The 12,969-nt window shown below is 38.3% G+C and overlaps 1 protein-coding gene across 1 annotated transcript; it reads right to left on the bottom strand.

The window, feature by feature from the left end:
* Positions 1–3,730: 3,730 nt before the first annotated feature.
* On the bottom strand, positions 3,731–12,228 carry LOC122685042 (dynactin associated protein). Its single transcript, XM_043889694.1, has 4 exons — positions 12,136–12,228; positions 11,842–11,949; positions 8,240–8,320; positions 3,731–7,413 (listed from the first exon to the last, which is right to left on the bottom strand). Exons 2-4 carry the CDS (start codon positions 11,896–11,898, stop codon positions 7,024–7,026), a joined length of 528 nt encoding a protein of 175 aa, XP_043745629.1. The 5' UTR covers positions 11,899–11,949; positions 12,136–12,228; the 3' UTR covers positions 3,731–7,023.
* Positions 12,229–12,969: the final 741 nt, after the last annotated feature.

Genomic DNA, 12,969 nt, shown 5'->3' with positions numbered 1-12,969 from the left:
GAGAAGACAAAGTACTATATAAACCAAAATATACAAACATGAATTTCATTCACTAAAAGAGTTTCTAAATATTAAATCTTAATTTTCTGAACTAAGATGGCCCTCACTGGTTCCCATTAAAAATAAAAAATAGCTAACTTTGTTTTTAAAACTATTTTTCACTTTACAGAGAAGTGTAATTTTCTTAGTCAGCTGACAGCACATTCACCCTGTTGCTTTAGCAGGAGTGAAGGTGAATCCTTTTATTTCCCACCTGACCTTCACCTCCAATTGTTGCAGGGTTTTTCTCCATGCACTGTAATTTTTATTTCACTCAACTCTTAATCTCTACTACCTTTGAGCTTTGAGGTTTTTTGTTTTTTTTTAAGGTTTTTTTAGTTTTTTTGAGGTTTATTTTTTTTTTAGCTTTGAGCTTTGAGTCATCATACTTAGTCAGAAGCTTCAACGATCCTGTAACATTTTTCTTAGTTAAGTGTCAATACTCATTGCAAGTTTTTTAATAAATTATTTGCTAAAGGAGGATAGAAGGCCAAAAACATGCTAGGTGGCAAGCGAATACCATCTTTGAGTTAAGAAGTCACCATTATTCTCAGATAACGTCTATCAAACATTGCCAGGATGTTTTACAATTTTTAACCCATTCACTCTTTACAATAGACTTCCACAGTAAATGGTCTTTTTTGTCTCCACATTTTAGATGAGAAAACTGACACAGAGGGGTAGGTAACTTGCCAAAGGTCACATAGTAAGTGAGAGAACTAGGTTTCAAGTCCTGGTTGCCTAGTTTTAGACTTTCTACATTTTAACTACTCTAATACTACATTATAGAGAAACATAAACCCCTTTGTGACCTGGAAAGAAGAAAACCTGGTTCTTGGGGAAAATGAAAAGTAAAAGTGCAGATATGACGCAGAAAATACAAAGAACAAAGTGGCATCATTCTTTTCTCTCTTCCAACTGGAAATAAAAGTACATAAAAATGAGGCACTATTAATAAAATGGGAATTCAACACATTAGTACATGCAGGAAGCCAATCAAGATGGAAGTGAGAAAATGTAAAGTGAAAAGTTTCACGTTAGCGAGGAACCCCAGATCTTCGTTCAGCCAACCTCAGCTTTGACACTAATACGCCGCCCTGCGAGATAACACAGTTAAAGTCCTCGACAGGATACCTGCACACACCCAGCACCCGCCAAGCTTTACTCAAACTTCCGGTCCTTTCTCTCGAAAGTGAGGAGTTTGCACTGGATAATCTCCACAGACCCTTTCTGCGCGGTGTCTCTGGGATGCAGTCAGTGATTTAATTCATCAAAGCTTGCTCTGTAGGTTCTCTGTCCGACCCTGGCCTGGGCTCTGAGAAGATACACCAAAGCATCACGCGTGACCTCCCTCCTCCCAGGACGGGCTCTTGGTGCTCTCCTGTTTCCACCGAACTCCTGGAGACTTGACTCCTCCGCCAGAGCGGCTGGCAGCTGGGGCAGCTCACTCTGACACTGTAATTGCCCACATCTGACTCACAGTTATTAGACAGTGTTAGAATTTTGCAATTAAATAAGAGTATGAAAGAGTACGTGGGGCTCCTAAAGGGATTAGGAATTTGGAGTGAAATGTTCATCTCTTCATCTAACAATGTTTGGCTTTAGTTCTGGGACAGAGACTCTGGGTTGGGCCCTAAAATCTATTCTCTTTGTTTTCCTTATAAATAGAACCATCAGTTTTACCTAGTCACACAAACACCCAGAATAATCATTGCATCTCTCCTCTTTCTGACAGCTGTATGTGGCTGCATGACTAATTTCTGACAATGGGACATAATAAAAATTATTGTATGCAAATTCTGAGAAGTATTCTTAGAGGGAGGGCTTAAGCCCTTCATCCCTCTTTTTTTCTGTTGACTAGAATGTTGACGTAATGACTGGAGCTTAAGCAGCCATTTTAAACTGTGAAATAGAAGCCAGATGTCAAGGATGTGGAACAGTGAGATACAGGAGTCCAGGTCTCTTGTGACCAAAAAATTACTTTTTCAAAAGCTACCTTTAGTCTTCTGGTGTATATGAGAGAGAAGCTTTTATATATTATTTTTCTGCAACTGCATTATTATTTAGGAACATCTGTGACTTACAGTTGAATTTTTTATCAACTGATACAAGAGTCCTTTGTGTAGTAAATAGTAAACAATAATTTGGGGCTTCTTGTTCTATCTGTAACATAAGCCCATATCTTCCATTTAGGACAGTGGCAAGTATAGAAACATACAACTGATGCAGAAGTATCTGTATTTACAGTATTTTTTAAACTCAAACTACAGGTACTTCAGAGCAAACACATCCACTCTACTTCTGGAAAAGATGACATTAGTGGTTGTGAACAATTATTTTCTTTCTTTCTTTCTTTCACCCTACTTTTTGAGGTATATAACATTGTATACATTTAAGATATACATGTTGATTTGATACATTTATATATTACAAAATGATTACCAGTATAGCTTAGCTAACACATCTCTCAAGTCACATAATTACCACTTAAGATGTCTCTCAGTAAATTTCAAGTATATAATACAGTAATACTAACCATAATCACTAAGCCCCAGAATTTAGCATCTTCAAACTAGAAGTTTGTACTCTTTGACCAGCTCCTCTCTATTTTCCCAACTCCCTCCTACTCGCCTGCCCCTGGTAACCACCTTTCTACTCTGTGATTTCAGCTCTTTATATATTCCTCAATAAGTGAGATCATGTAATAATTGCCTCTGGCTTATTTCACTTACCATAGATCCTTCCAGTTCCATCACGTCTCTGGGAGCCACAAGGGTTCTTGATGCATGGCCCCTGCTTTTCTTTCTTATTACTGGTTATTTCTTCATTTCTTAGTTTTGCCCGTCTAGGTCGGATGACATTGAAGTGGGAACTTTGTACAGTGCCCAAAGGCTAGGGACACTGGTTAATCACTCTGCTCTTCCTTTCCTAGCAAAAGGAATCCTTTCGAGCTGAGGACTTCCCTCTTAGAAATGAACCAGGTCTGATGAAATTGTCGTTGAAGGTAAGGACCACCTTGGATGACAAAGAGAGATTCCTACAGAACTTGGAAAAGGCCCTCTGGATGCCATAGTAAAAGTTAACAAAAGATATGACAAAGTAGAAACATGTTTGACTTGATCATAACACCGGTATTAGATGTCTATCACTCTAATGGCAATTATGAGATGCTTAGGAGATTATTAAAGAACTTAAAGACTAAGCAAATGAAAGTTCACAAATAATAATTTGTTTCAAAGTAGAGGTGGTTCTGAAGTTCAAAAGCTTTTGAAATTGCACAGTATCAAAGTGAATGACTAACACGGTGTAACTTCTGAAAGCTTTTCCTAAAATAATTGTGAACATCATTATGGCGTAAAGTTGATTTTACCTATTAAAGTGGATTTTCAGTATAAGTAAATGGACTTATTTTGGAAACAAAATGCCCAATAGGGCATTTTCTTAGTAAAGCATCCAAAGAAATTTAATCGCAGGTTTATTTGGTGAAGTGCATTTGAAAACTTAACATTTTAATCCCACAAGGATTACTTCGCATTTATGAATAAATAATGGACCTGAAAATTTCTAGTAGAAGATGTTTTAAGTAGAGAATTTCCTGACTATTTTAAAATATATTATTGTCATTCAATACAGTGAATAAATTTTTGAAATAATAAATATTAGAAATATATGGTTTTAATACTTACTGAATAAATCATTATAATGGATGATTACATTCTTATTGAATAAGCACACTTCAGTATTTTCATAGTACTTTGAAAAATTTTAATCTGAGTAATGTGTCTTAAATGGTGAAGACATTTTCCACAATGCTGCTTAATACTTTAAGATTTTACTAATATGGCTTATAGGTGGAATCCTGAAAAGTGGTACAGAGGAACTTACTGGCAAAACAGACAGAGAGACAAAGATTAGATAACAAATTTACTGTTAACAAGGGGAAAGCAGGGAATAAACTGAGAGATTGGGATTGACAAATATTCACTGCTAGGCCTAAAACAGATAACTAATGAAAATCTGCTGTTTCACACAGGAGACCCCACTCAGGGCTTTCCTGGTGGCTCAGTGGTAAAGAATCCTCCTGCCAATGCAGGAGATGCGGACACGTGGATTCGATCCCTGAGTCGGAAAGATCCCCTGGAGAAGGAACTGGCAACCCACCCGGCAGGCTACAGTCCATGGAGTTGCAAAGAGTTGGACACGACAGCTGGGTACTGATCCCTGGTAGACTGACTCTCCTCGGCGCTCCCTAGTAACATAAGTGGGGAGGAAATCCAAGAAGGCGGGGATGTGTGTGCAACTGACTCACTTTTCTGTGCAGCAGAAACTAACACAACATTGCAAAGCAGCTATCCCCCAATAAAAATTAATCTAAAAAGAGATTTTATTAAACTGTAGAAGTCTAAAGCAATACATGAGTCTGAGAGCTCATTCACAACCCCGTTTTATAAAGCACAGAAATCTGATGATCTCAGATAACCCTTATTACAATATCCTCCAATATTTAACATAGGAAATTCATTGCTAGGAGCATATTCCTTAAACACAATGAAGTTATCCTCCCCGTTTTACCATAGTGCATCCTATATAATCTTAAACAGCAAAGGAAGAAAAGAACAGCTTTTTTTTAATCACATCTAGCTATTTCAAATGGCTTCTAGGATATGAAATTTTCATTTAAATTTTTTATTAATGGTACATTCTAAGATCTTTCTATTAAAAGGTTTTTTTTCTTTTATATTGCAAAGCAAAATTTAAATCATATAAGGAAGTACATTTGAAACTAGGGAATTTGATCTTTCTTCTTCACAAGCATATAAATCAAAAACACACTAGAAATGAATTGATTTAAAACTCTACTAGCAGCCACTAAAAGGAATGAATGTGAGTCAGTTAAACTGAGGTGGATGAGCCAAGAGCCTGTTATACAGACTGAAGTTAAGTCAGAAAGAGAAAAACAAATATCATACATTAACACATATATATGGAATCGGGGCGGGGGGGGGGGCGGGAATGGTACTGCTGAAGCTATTTACAGGGCAGGAATAGAGATGCGGACATAGGGGATGGACTTGTGGACACGGTGGAAGAAGGGGAGGGTGGGGTGAATGCAGAGAGTAGCGGTGACATAGATACACCGCCGCGTGTAAAGCGGAGAGCTAGTGGGAAGCTGCTGTGTGCCCTGGGGCGCTCCGCTCGGTGCTCTGTGACCGCCTGGAGGAGTGGGTGGGACGGAGGCTAAAGAGGGACGGGATCAGTATAAATAGGACCCCCCTGAAGCTCAGATCGTGAAGAACCTGCTTGCAACGCAGGAGACCCAGGTTCAGTCCCCGGGTTGGGAAGATCCTCCGGAGAAGGGCAGGGCGACCCACTCCAGTATTCTTGCCTGGAGAATGGACAGAGGAGCCTGGTGGGCTACAGTGCACGGGCTCGCAAAGAGTCAGACGTGACTAAGCACCTTAGTACACACACATATATATAAATACTCGTGGCTGACTCACCTTGTCCTACGGCAGAAACCAGCACAACATTGTAAAGCAATTGTCCTCTAATTAAAAAAAAACTCTACAAGGGAGAAATGCATGCGCACTTTCTCCTTTTTGCCCATTAATCTCCTCTAGAGCTTTGTGAAATTTCTAAAATTTATATAATGCCTTTTATCATTCTTAAATTCTCTTATCAAATAATGTTTGTAAACTGAAAAACTTTTCAAAGACTCAAATTTTTACATTTCCCTGTGTCTGAGAAATAATGCTAGCTGCCCTAAAATAACAATTACCTAGAGAATGACCACATTTCTAATTTTTCTTGGGCAGGGCCTAATTACTCAATAAAGCCCCAAGGTTTGTGTAATTTACATGTTCTATTATTGGCTACAGCAAATGAACCTAGAATGGCGGATAACATAAAATCTTTTAATGCTTTTGGAACCTATTTAGAACCTCCGATGCTGTGCCAAAGACATCCTGGGTCTACTGCCTCCCGTAGGGTCTGAGTCTTTGAACAGGAGCTGCCTTCTCTCACCAGTCTTCCTCTTTTGTGGAGTTTGGAGGTTGAGGATGGAATGGGCAGGTTGATTTTTAACCCCAAAGTCTCCAAAATAAAGTGTTTATGTTTCTAGTGAGTGTTAAACACTCAAAATACAAGTAACATTGAACAAGGGTCTTGTATTTCACACCAAATTATAAACCATGTGCCCTCAAAGTTACAAAGTATAAGACAATATAAAAGTTCAAATTTTATAAGCAGCAGGTTATAATACTTTAAGCAAAATATCAAGTACAGAAAATAATATTGACACTATCAGAAAAAAGTATAGAGAAAAGACACTATTTGTTACATTTGAAGTGTTTCTAAGTATGTTTTGGATTTTAAATCCATCAAATCCCCTTAGCCCTCTCATTTTCTGTTTTAATGATCTCCCCTTAAACTTCCACCTTTGTTTAACTTTCAGCCCTCCTCTGAAACCTATCTTTATCATTTCTAACCTCATTGATCAGCCCTCCTTTCCCCCCAATAGTAGGAAAACTTCTGTAATGATGAATAGTTCCCTAATAATTTATGTTCGTTAACCACATTAATTGAACACTTCCTTATCTCCCTATTGGAATATAAATACCGAAAAGAGTCAAGTGTATGAGATTGGGAAATAATCAATAACTGAAGGTAAATAGTGGCTTGAGAGCCAACATACAGGAGGCAGGCAGCTTCTCCAGCAGTTGAAATCCTCATTAATGAAATTAAGATGGGTTTTACAGGATGAAAAGAGACTCTGGGCCCTAGCCAGGATGAATCAACTGAGCTCAGTTGAAATTTTTCTTTTCCAATCATTTGAAGATTTGAGGGTCCTTGACTGAGAACACTGGTATCATTCTCATATGGAACACAGCAAATGACTGAGCAAGAGGGCAAGTCTCATAAAGCTAAATGCTTTGGAACCTCTCGGCTGGAGGGGAGAATACCTTGGACATGCTTCATTCAGGATCAGTGGGTGGGTCTGGCTTGAGGAGGGCTGAAGACACCCCCCAAATATTCTTCATCTTCAATTTCAACTTCGTGGACCAACGTTGAGCTCATAGTCGTCTCCATAGGAGTTGGGAGCCCCGGGGTAGAGGAGCTGTGGTTGGTCCCCGGGGTAGGAGGCAGAGCGCTCTGAGATACAGGCAGGGAGGATGGGCCCGGAGATGGGGCAGCACCAGGAATGCAGGTGACATGACTGGACTTGCCGTCGGCATGAATGACGATGGTGGTGCCGGCCGCGGGCTTGCCCAAGTGGACAAAATAGAAGAGCAGAACAACAAGGGCTGTGGCAATGAGACAGGCCAGGAGACACAGCAGGAATGTTTTCCAGGGCGACCATGGCTTTGCTGCTGCCTGCACAGGGTTATGAAAAGTGAACGTTTCAGCAAGAACACAGTGGTAACCTAGGTAAGCGATTTCCATTAGAATATGGCTAGTTTTTTTCATTACTTTAAATGCTATAATTTAAATGAATAAATTTATCCTCTCTCTCTCTCTCACACACACATATACATACACACACCTTGTCCGTAAGTGCGTAAGGACAAAATGTCCCCTCTTAGTTAACCCTTTGCACTAAAGCAATAAAGGTGTCACCTTAAATGCAAATAGGTTGCCTCAGGAATAAATCACATGATGACCTCATATCAGCTACTATACTTACAGTATAAATTAAATTATCTAATTAGACATCCTGGAGGGAAAAACCGAAGGCCCATCAGAACATGGAGACTGGTTATCTTGGAGTGATGGAAAGTGACAGGTATTTGGCTCACTGTCATCTCCCATTTTCAAATGACATTCTGAGATTTGGTAACTAGAAAATGATTCATTAAATACATTTTTGATCTCTTAAACATAAACAAAACAAAGTTCGCTGAACTTAGACATCAAAATAGAAAAAACGACCAGCTCTGGTATGGAGCAGGATCTTATAGGAATAGACTACAGTACTGATAAATTACTGGGCCAGCAGGTCCCCCGCATTGCCCGGAGCTTGTGGAGTTACGGGGGTGGGGGGGCGCCCGAGAAGCACAGAGCCATCAAAGGACAGGCAAGGCGTTGAAGGAGAGGAGACCCCTTCGGAGGGGCTGACCAAGCAGAGCCTGTCTACCTTGGCTTAGCATCACCTCAAAGGACCAGTGAAGATGCCCCACTGCCCCTGGGCCCCAAATCTCACCCACTGCGGCTGTAAGGTCACAACAGGCAATCTGCAACCACAATGTGTTCCTTCGTTTGAACCATAGGGATTTCTGGGTAACTGCAGAGAAAGAATGTTAACATCAACAATTCATCAACCCTGATTTTTAAGGATGAAGAAAATTTATTTGATCTAGGCACATAAATTCATAAAACATGTAAAAAATTATTGAATCCAATCTGTATTCCAGGAAGAACTGACCAAGTTCTAGGAAAATCTGAAACTCTAATAAACGGTTTCATGATGTGAATTATACAAGTACTTTTTCATATTAAATGATCAAAGAAGGAAAATAATCATCTCAATGCTCACTGCTCATTTAACACATTTCAGCATTTAAAAGTGGTAAAAGCAGACAAATGATACCAACTCCAAAGAACTAGAAGAGAAGAATAACTCCCAAATGTGATGAGCAATGTTTATCTCCAAGCAATGACCATAATATTTAACAGTGAAACATTCAGAGACATTCCTTTAGAGTCAGGAGAAGAGAAGAATGTCTCCTGCCACCAATATCAGGTACTGGTTTTCTAGAAGTTCTCATCAGTGTGTATAAATAATGGAAATGTGAAGATGAAATTAACATTATTTGTAGATGATATGTTGCCCTACAGAATCCCAAATAATTAGCCAAATGCTCTATAAAAAATAATAAGATCTCATCAAATTGACTGGTTATAAAAGTACAAAATGTATGTGTAGCAGCACTGTTTTATGTGTGGGTCTGTGTGTGTGTAACAGCAACTGCTCTTTAGGGTAGTAGGAATGCATTTTTTTTCATTTATTTTTATTAGTTGGAGGCTAATTACTTTACAATATTGTAGTGGTTTTTGCCATACGTTGACATGAATCAGCCATGGATTTACATGTGTTCCCCATCCCGATCCCCCCTCCCGCCTCCCTCCCCATCCCATCCCTCTGGGTCTTCCCAGTGCACCAGGCCCGAGCACTTGTCTCATGCATCCCACCTGGGCTGGTGATCTGTTTCACCCTTGATAGTATACTTGTTTCAATGCTGTTCTCTCAGAACATCCCACCCTCACCTTCTCCCACAGAGTCCAAAATCTGTTCTGTACATCTGTGTCTCTTTTTCTGTTTCACATATAGGGTTATCGTTACCATCTTTTAAAATTCCATATATATGCGTTAGTATACTGTATTGGTCTTTATCTTTCTGGCTTACTTCACTCTGTATAATGGGCTCCAGTTTCATCCATCCCATTAGAACTGATTCAAATGAATTCTTTTTAATGGCCGAGTAATATTCCATTGTGTATATGTACCACAGCTTCGTTATCCATTTGTCTGCTGATGGGCATCTAGGTTGCTTCCATGTCCTGGCTATTATAAACAGTGCTGCGATGAACATTGGGGTGCACGTGTCTTTCAGATCTGGTTTCCTCAGTGTGAATGCCCAGAAGTGGGACCGCTGGGTCATATGGCAGTTCTATTTCCAGTTTTTTAAGAAATCTCCACACTGTTCTCCATAGTGGCTGTACTAGTTTGCATTCCCACCAACAGTGTAAGAGGGTTTAGGGATGCATTTTAAATGGCTAAGTCTACAATGGAAATTTGCTGACTCAGGGAACTCAAAGGAGGGCTCTAGACCAGGGCTTCCTCAATCTAGAGGGCTCCCTCAATCTAGAGGGGTTGAAAGGGTGGGAGGTGGGAGGGAGATTCAAGAGGGATAGGACATATGTACACCTATGGCTAATTCATGTTGATGTATGCAGAAATCAAACCAATATTGTAAAACAACCATCAACCAATTAAAAATAAATAAATATAAAAAATAAATAAATACAATTAAAAACAAACAAAAAAATTAAATTGCTAAGCCTATAAAATGCCATAGAATTTATATAAAGAAGACCACAAAACTTTACTGAGAAGCAAAAAGACAACTTGAATAACATCTTCTAAGAAAAGATTTCTGTAGTATAAGCTCTCGATTCTCTGAATATAAATTGACAAAAATTTCATGTGATAAAATAAAGCAATCAAAAGAATAAAATTAAATTGGATGGGGGGCAAGAAGCAAAATATTAGCAGTTTCTTTTTCCTCTGAGAGGGGTCATGGGTGATTAAAAAATTTTTTTTTTTGTAATTTTCTGTTTTTTCCAAATGTTCTAAAGTAAGAAAACAAACTCATAAAGAATTAAAAGAAAATATTCTACCCCTTGTTTCGGGGAATATAAGAGGTTAGTCATAGGTTGCCAGTCAGATTACTAAAAAATAGGAAATCCAAACGATTCCTTTTCATGGTCTCAGAAGTTGGTTTACTGAGTATTTTGCATAATTAACTAATTATTTGACTTAATGGAATAAATTGCATAAATATTTTTGACATGTGGGGAAAGGAGAAGGAAATAAAATGATGTATATATGATATTAAAGCAATGGAATTTTGCAGCTTCCATGGAGTAAGAGGCAGCCTATAAATTAGGTTTATGGTAGTCTAGATATTGGATTCCCAAACTGAACACAAATACAACCTTCAAGTTGCAAAACAATTTTTATACCTAATCATATCTTCATGTTTATCTTATCTGACTTTTCCCTTGGTTCTGCAACATCAAGTTAATCATAAAATCCATTTCCCCTTGTTAGAAAGCTAGTACTCAAGCTTTTTGAAAAGTACCATCTTGTAAGGAAATGATTATAAATGTGAGCAACCTGAGTTCAATTTCTGTCGCTAGTCATTTATAAGATGAAAGAATTTGTGTGAATGATGAAAGGGACCCTTAATATGTTCTAAGAAATATGATGTTTATTTGCCTAGAGTAACAGTTTAAGCATAAGTCCCCCCACCATGAGACATTTTCCATAAATTTCTACTTTAGAAACAAGTAAGTCAATGAGAATAAATATTTTCATTGGATTTAAATATGTATGAATATAAACAATAATGTTAATATCTGCTGTCAATATAACACTTCAAATCATCTGCTAAAATCTTGTCCACTCATACATTGTTATAAATTTCTGATATAAATATAAAATTTAGGCAAAAAGCATATTGCACAATTATCAAATGATGGTATAGCACAATTGGTTACTACAATTGGTACTACGTAACTCCCTCAATACTTGCGACTCCTATTAGTAACGTCCAGATTCCATTCATCCTCTAATAGTAAACATTAGGAAAAAATGCAAGTTCAGTTGGGGGAGGGTTAAATATTAAACGTAGAAAGCAAGAATGTTAGATATGAAAGAAGATGTAATTATTTATATGAATATATGCTTTCATATATTCCAAAGTGAATGATTTTTGCATTCCCATCAAGAGTATGGGATAATTCCAGTTCCCTGTGCTTGGTTCATATGGTCAGTACACTCAATCTTACCTGTGCAGAGGTATCTCACTATGGTCTGATTGCATTTCCCTAAATGGTTCATCACGTTGAACATTTTTAATGTGTTCATTTGCCAGCTGTGTATCTCCTTTGATAAAATGTTTGTAACAGTTATATTCCATTTGGTAGTGAATGTTGGCTGATATTTCCCTTGTTATAAATAACTAAGAAGACAATAAAGGAAATGTGTTAGGGGGAAAAAAAGGTATGTACACTACTCACCAACTCAGTCGGGTGTTGTTCAATATCCACAGCATGCTGCTGGTGCTTGCCATCCATTCTGAAAGGGTTGGTATCTCCCGTGGAGCTCCAAAGATATCTGTTTTCACTCTGTGGATTAGAAGTTAGGAAATACTGAATTCATGCTAAATTAATAATTGTGTATTTATTCAATCTGGATCATGCAAAGTAATAGCCATCCGTTTCCTGGGAAATTTTCCAATTTCAACCCCAAAGTACACAATGTATGTTAGTTGAGAAAAAAGTGGAAAAAATTTGCTCCCTTCCCAAAACAACCTGCAGAAAATTATCTCGACTTTAGGACTCTAAGGATTCTGAGAAGATATAAACCCTTGCCTTCCTTATTTCACAAAGATTATTCAAAGTTACTGAAACTTGATTTCTCACAGGTGAGGAATTCAGTTTTCGCTTCTAAAAAAAGCCCACAAAGCCACTCCTTGATTATGGATAGTGCAGAATTCTGTGGCTAAACAGAAGGCTTATGGTGATGACTAATTTCAAAAACTGTCCAAAAATAAGACAATGTTCAGATTACTGGATCATGATAAATGCAGGTGAATGATGAGTGAAGTCTTTTGTGCTGAAGTCAGCAGCTCTCTTGAGATAGACAGGGAGGGGGAAAGAAAACATTAGAATAGCTTTTGCTGGAATTAAAGATAAAAATAGGAAAAAAGTACACTTCAGTAGCTCTTAAGTACATAAATCAAGGATTATTCACGGTGAATCTCATCTGCTTCTTAGCACCCTGTACCTGGCTTTAGGCTATGGAATGAATTTGTCACCATTTCTGATGAATCCTGATCTCTGAGAGGAGCAGGAACCAGAAAAGAAAGACGTTCGTTGGCACTTTTCCACTTCTCACAAGGGCAAGTGTACACAACAGGGTGTGCAAAAGTGAGGTGGGGTTTCAGAGCAATCTGAGAGCTCCTGCAGTCTGACCCTTTGGCAAAGCGGCATGCAGTATAGCCTAGGGAAAAAAATGACTTAAGATCTTTTTCATTCATGCATTTCATATAGGCCAACTTTGGGTGGGGAGACAGCAGCTAGTGGCATGAATTTTCCAAAATATTAATAAACTTACAAAGATCCTAGTTCAAGAGCAGACATGTC

This window comes from Cervus elaphus, chromosome 27, assembly GCF_910594005.1.
Source record: "Cervus elaphus chromosome 27, mCerEla1.1, whole genome shotgun sequence".
NCBI classification, from domain to species: domain Eukaryota; kingdom Metazoa; phylum Chordata; class Mammalia; order Artiodactyla; family Cervidae; genus Cervus; species Cervus elaphus.
This window is presented reverse-complemented; position numbering and strand designations above follow the sequence as displayed.

Bases quoted from the DNA above. Each gene is read 5' to 3' on its own strand.
- LOC122685042 (XM_043889694.1), bottom strand. From the start codon at position 11,898: ATGGATGGCAAGCACCAGCAGCATGCTGTGGATATTGAACAACACCCG. The intron at 8,321-11,841 runs GTGAGTAGTGTA...CTTTCTCTGCAG, and splicing joins AACAACACCCGACTGAGTTG to TTACCCAGAAATCCCTATGG. The intron at 7,414-8,239 runs GTGAGATTTGGG...AACCCTGTGCAG, and splicing joins TGACCTTACAGCCGCAGTGG to GCAGCAGCAAAGCCATGGTC.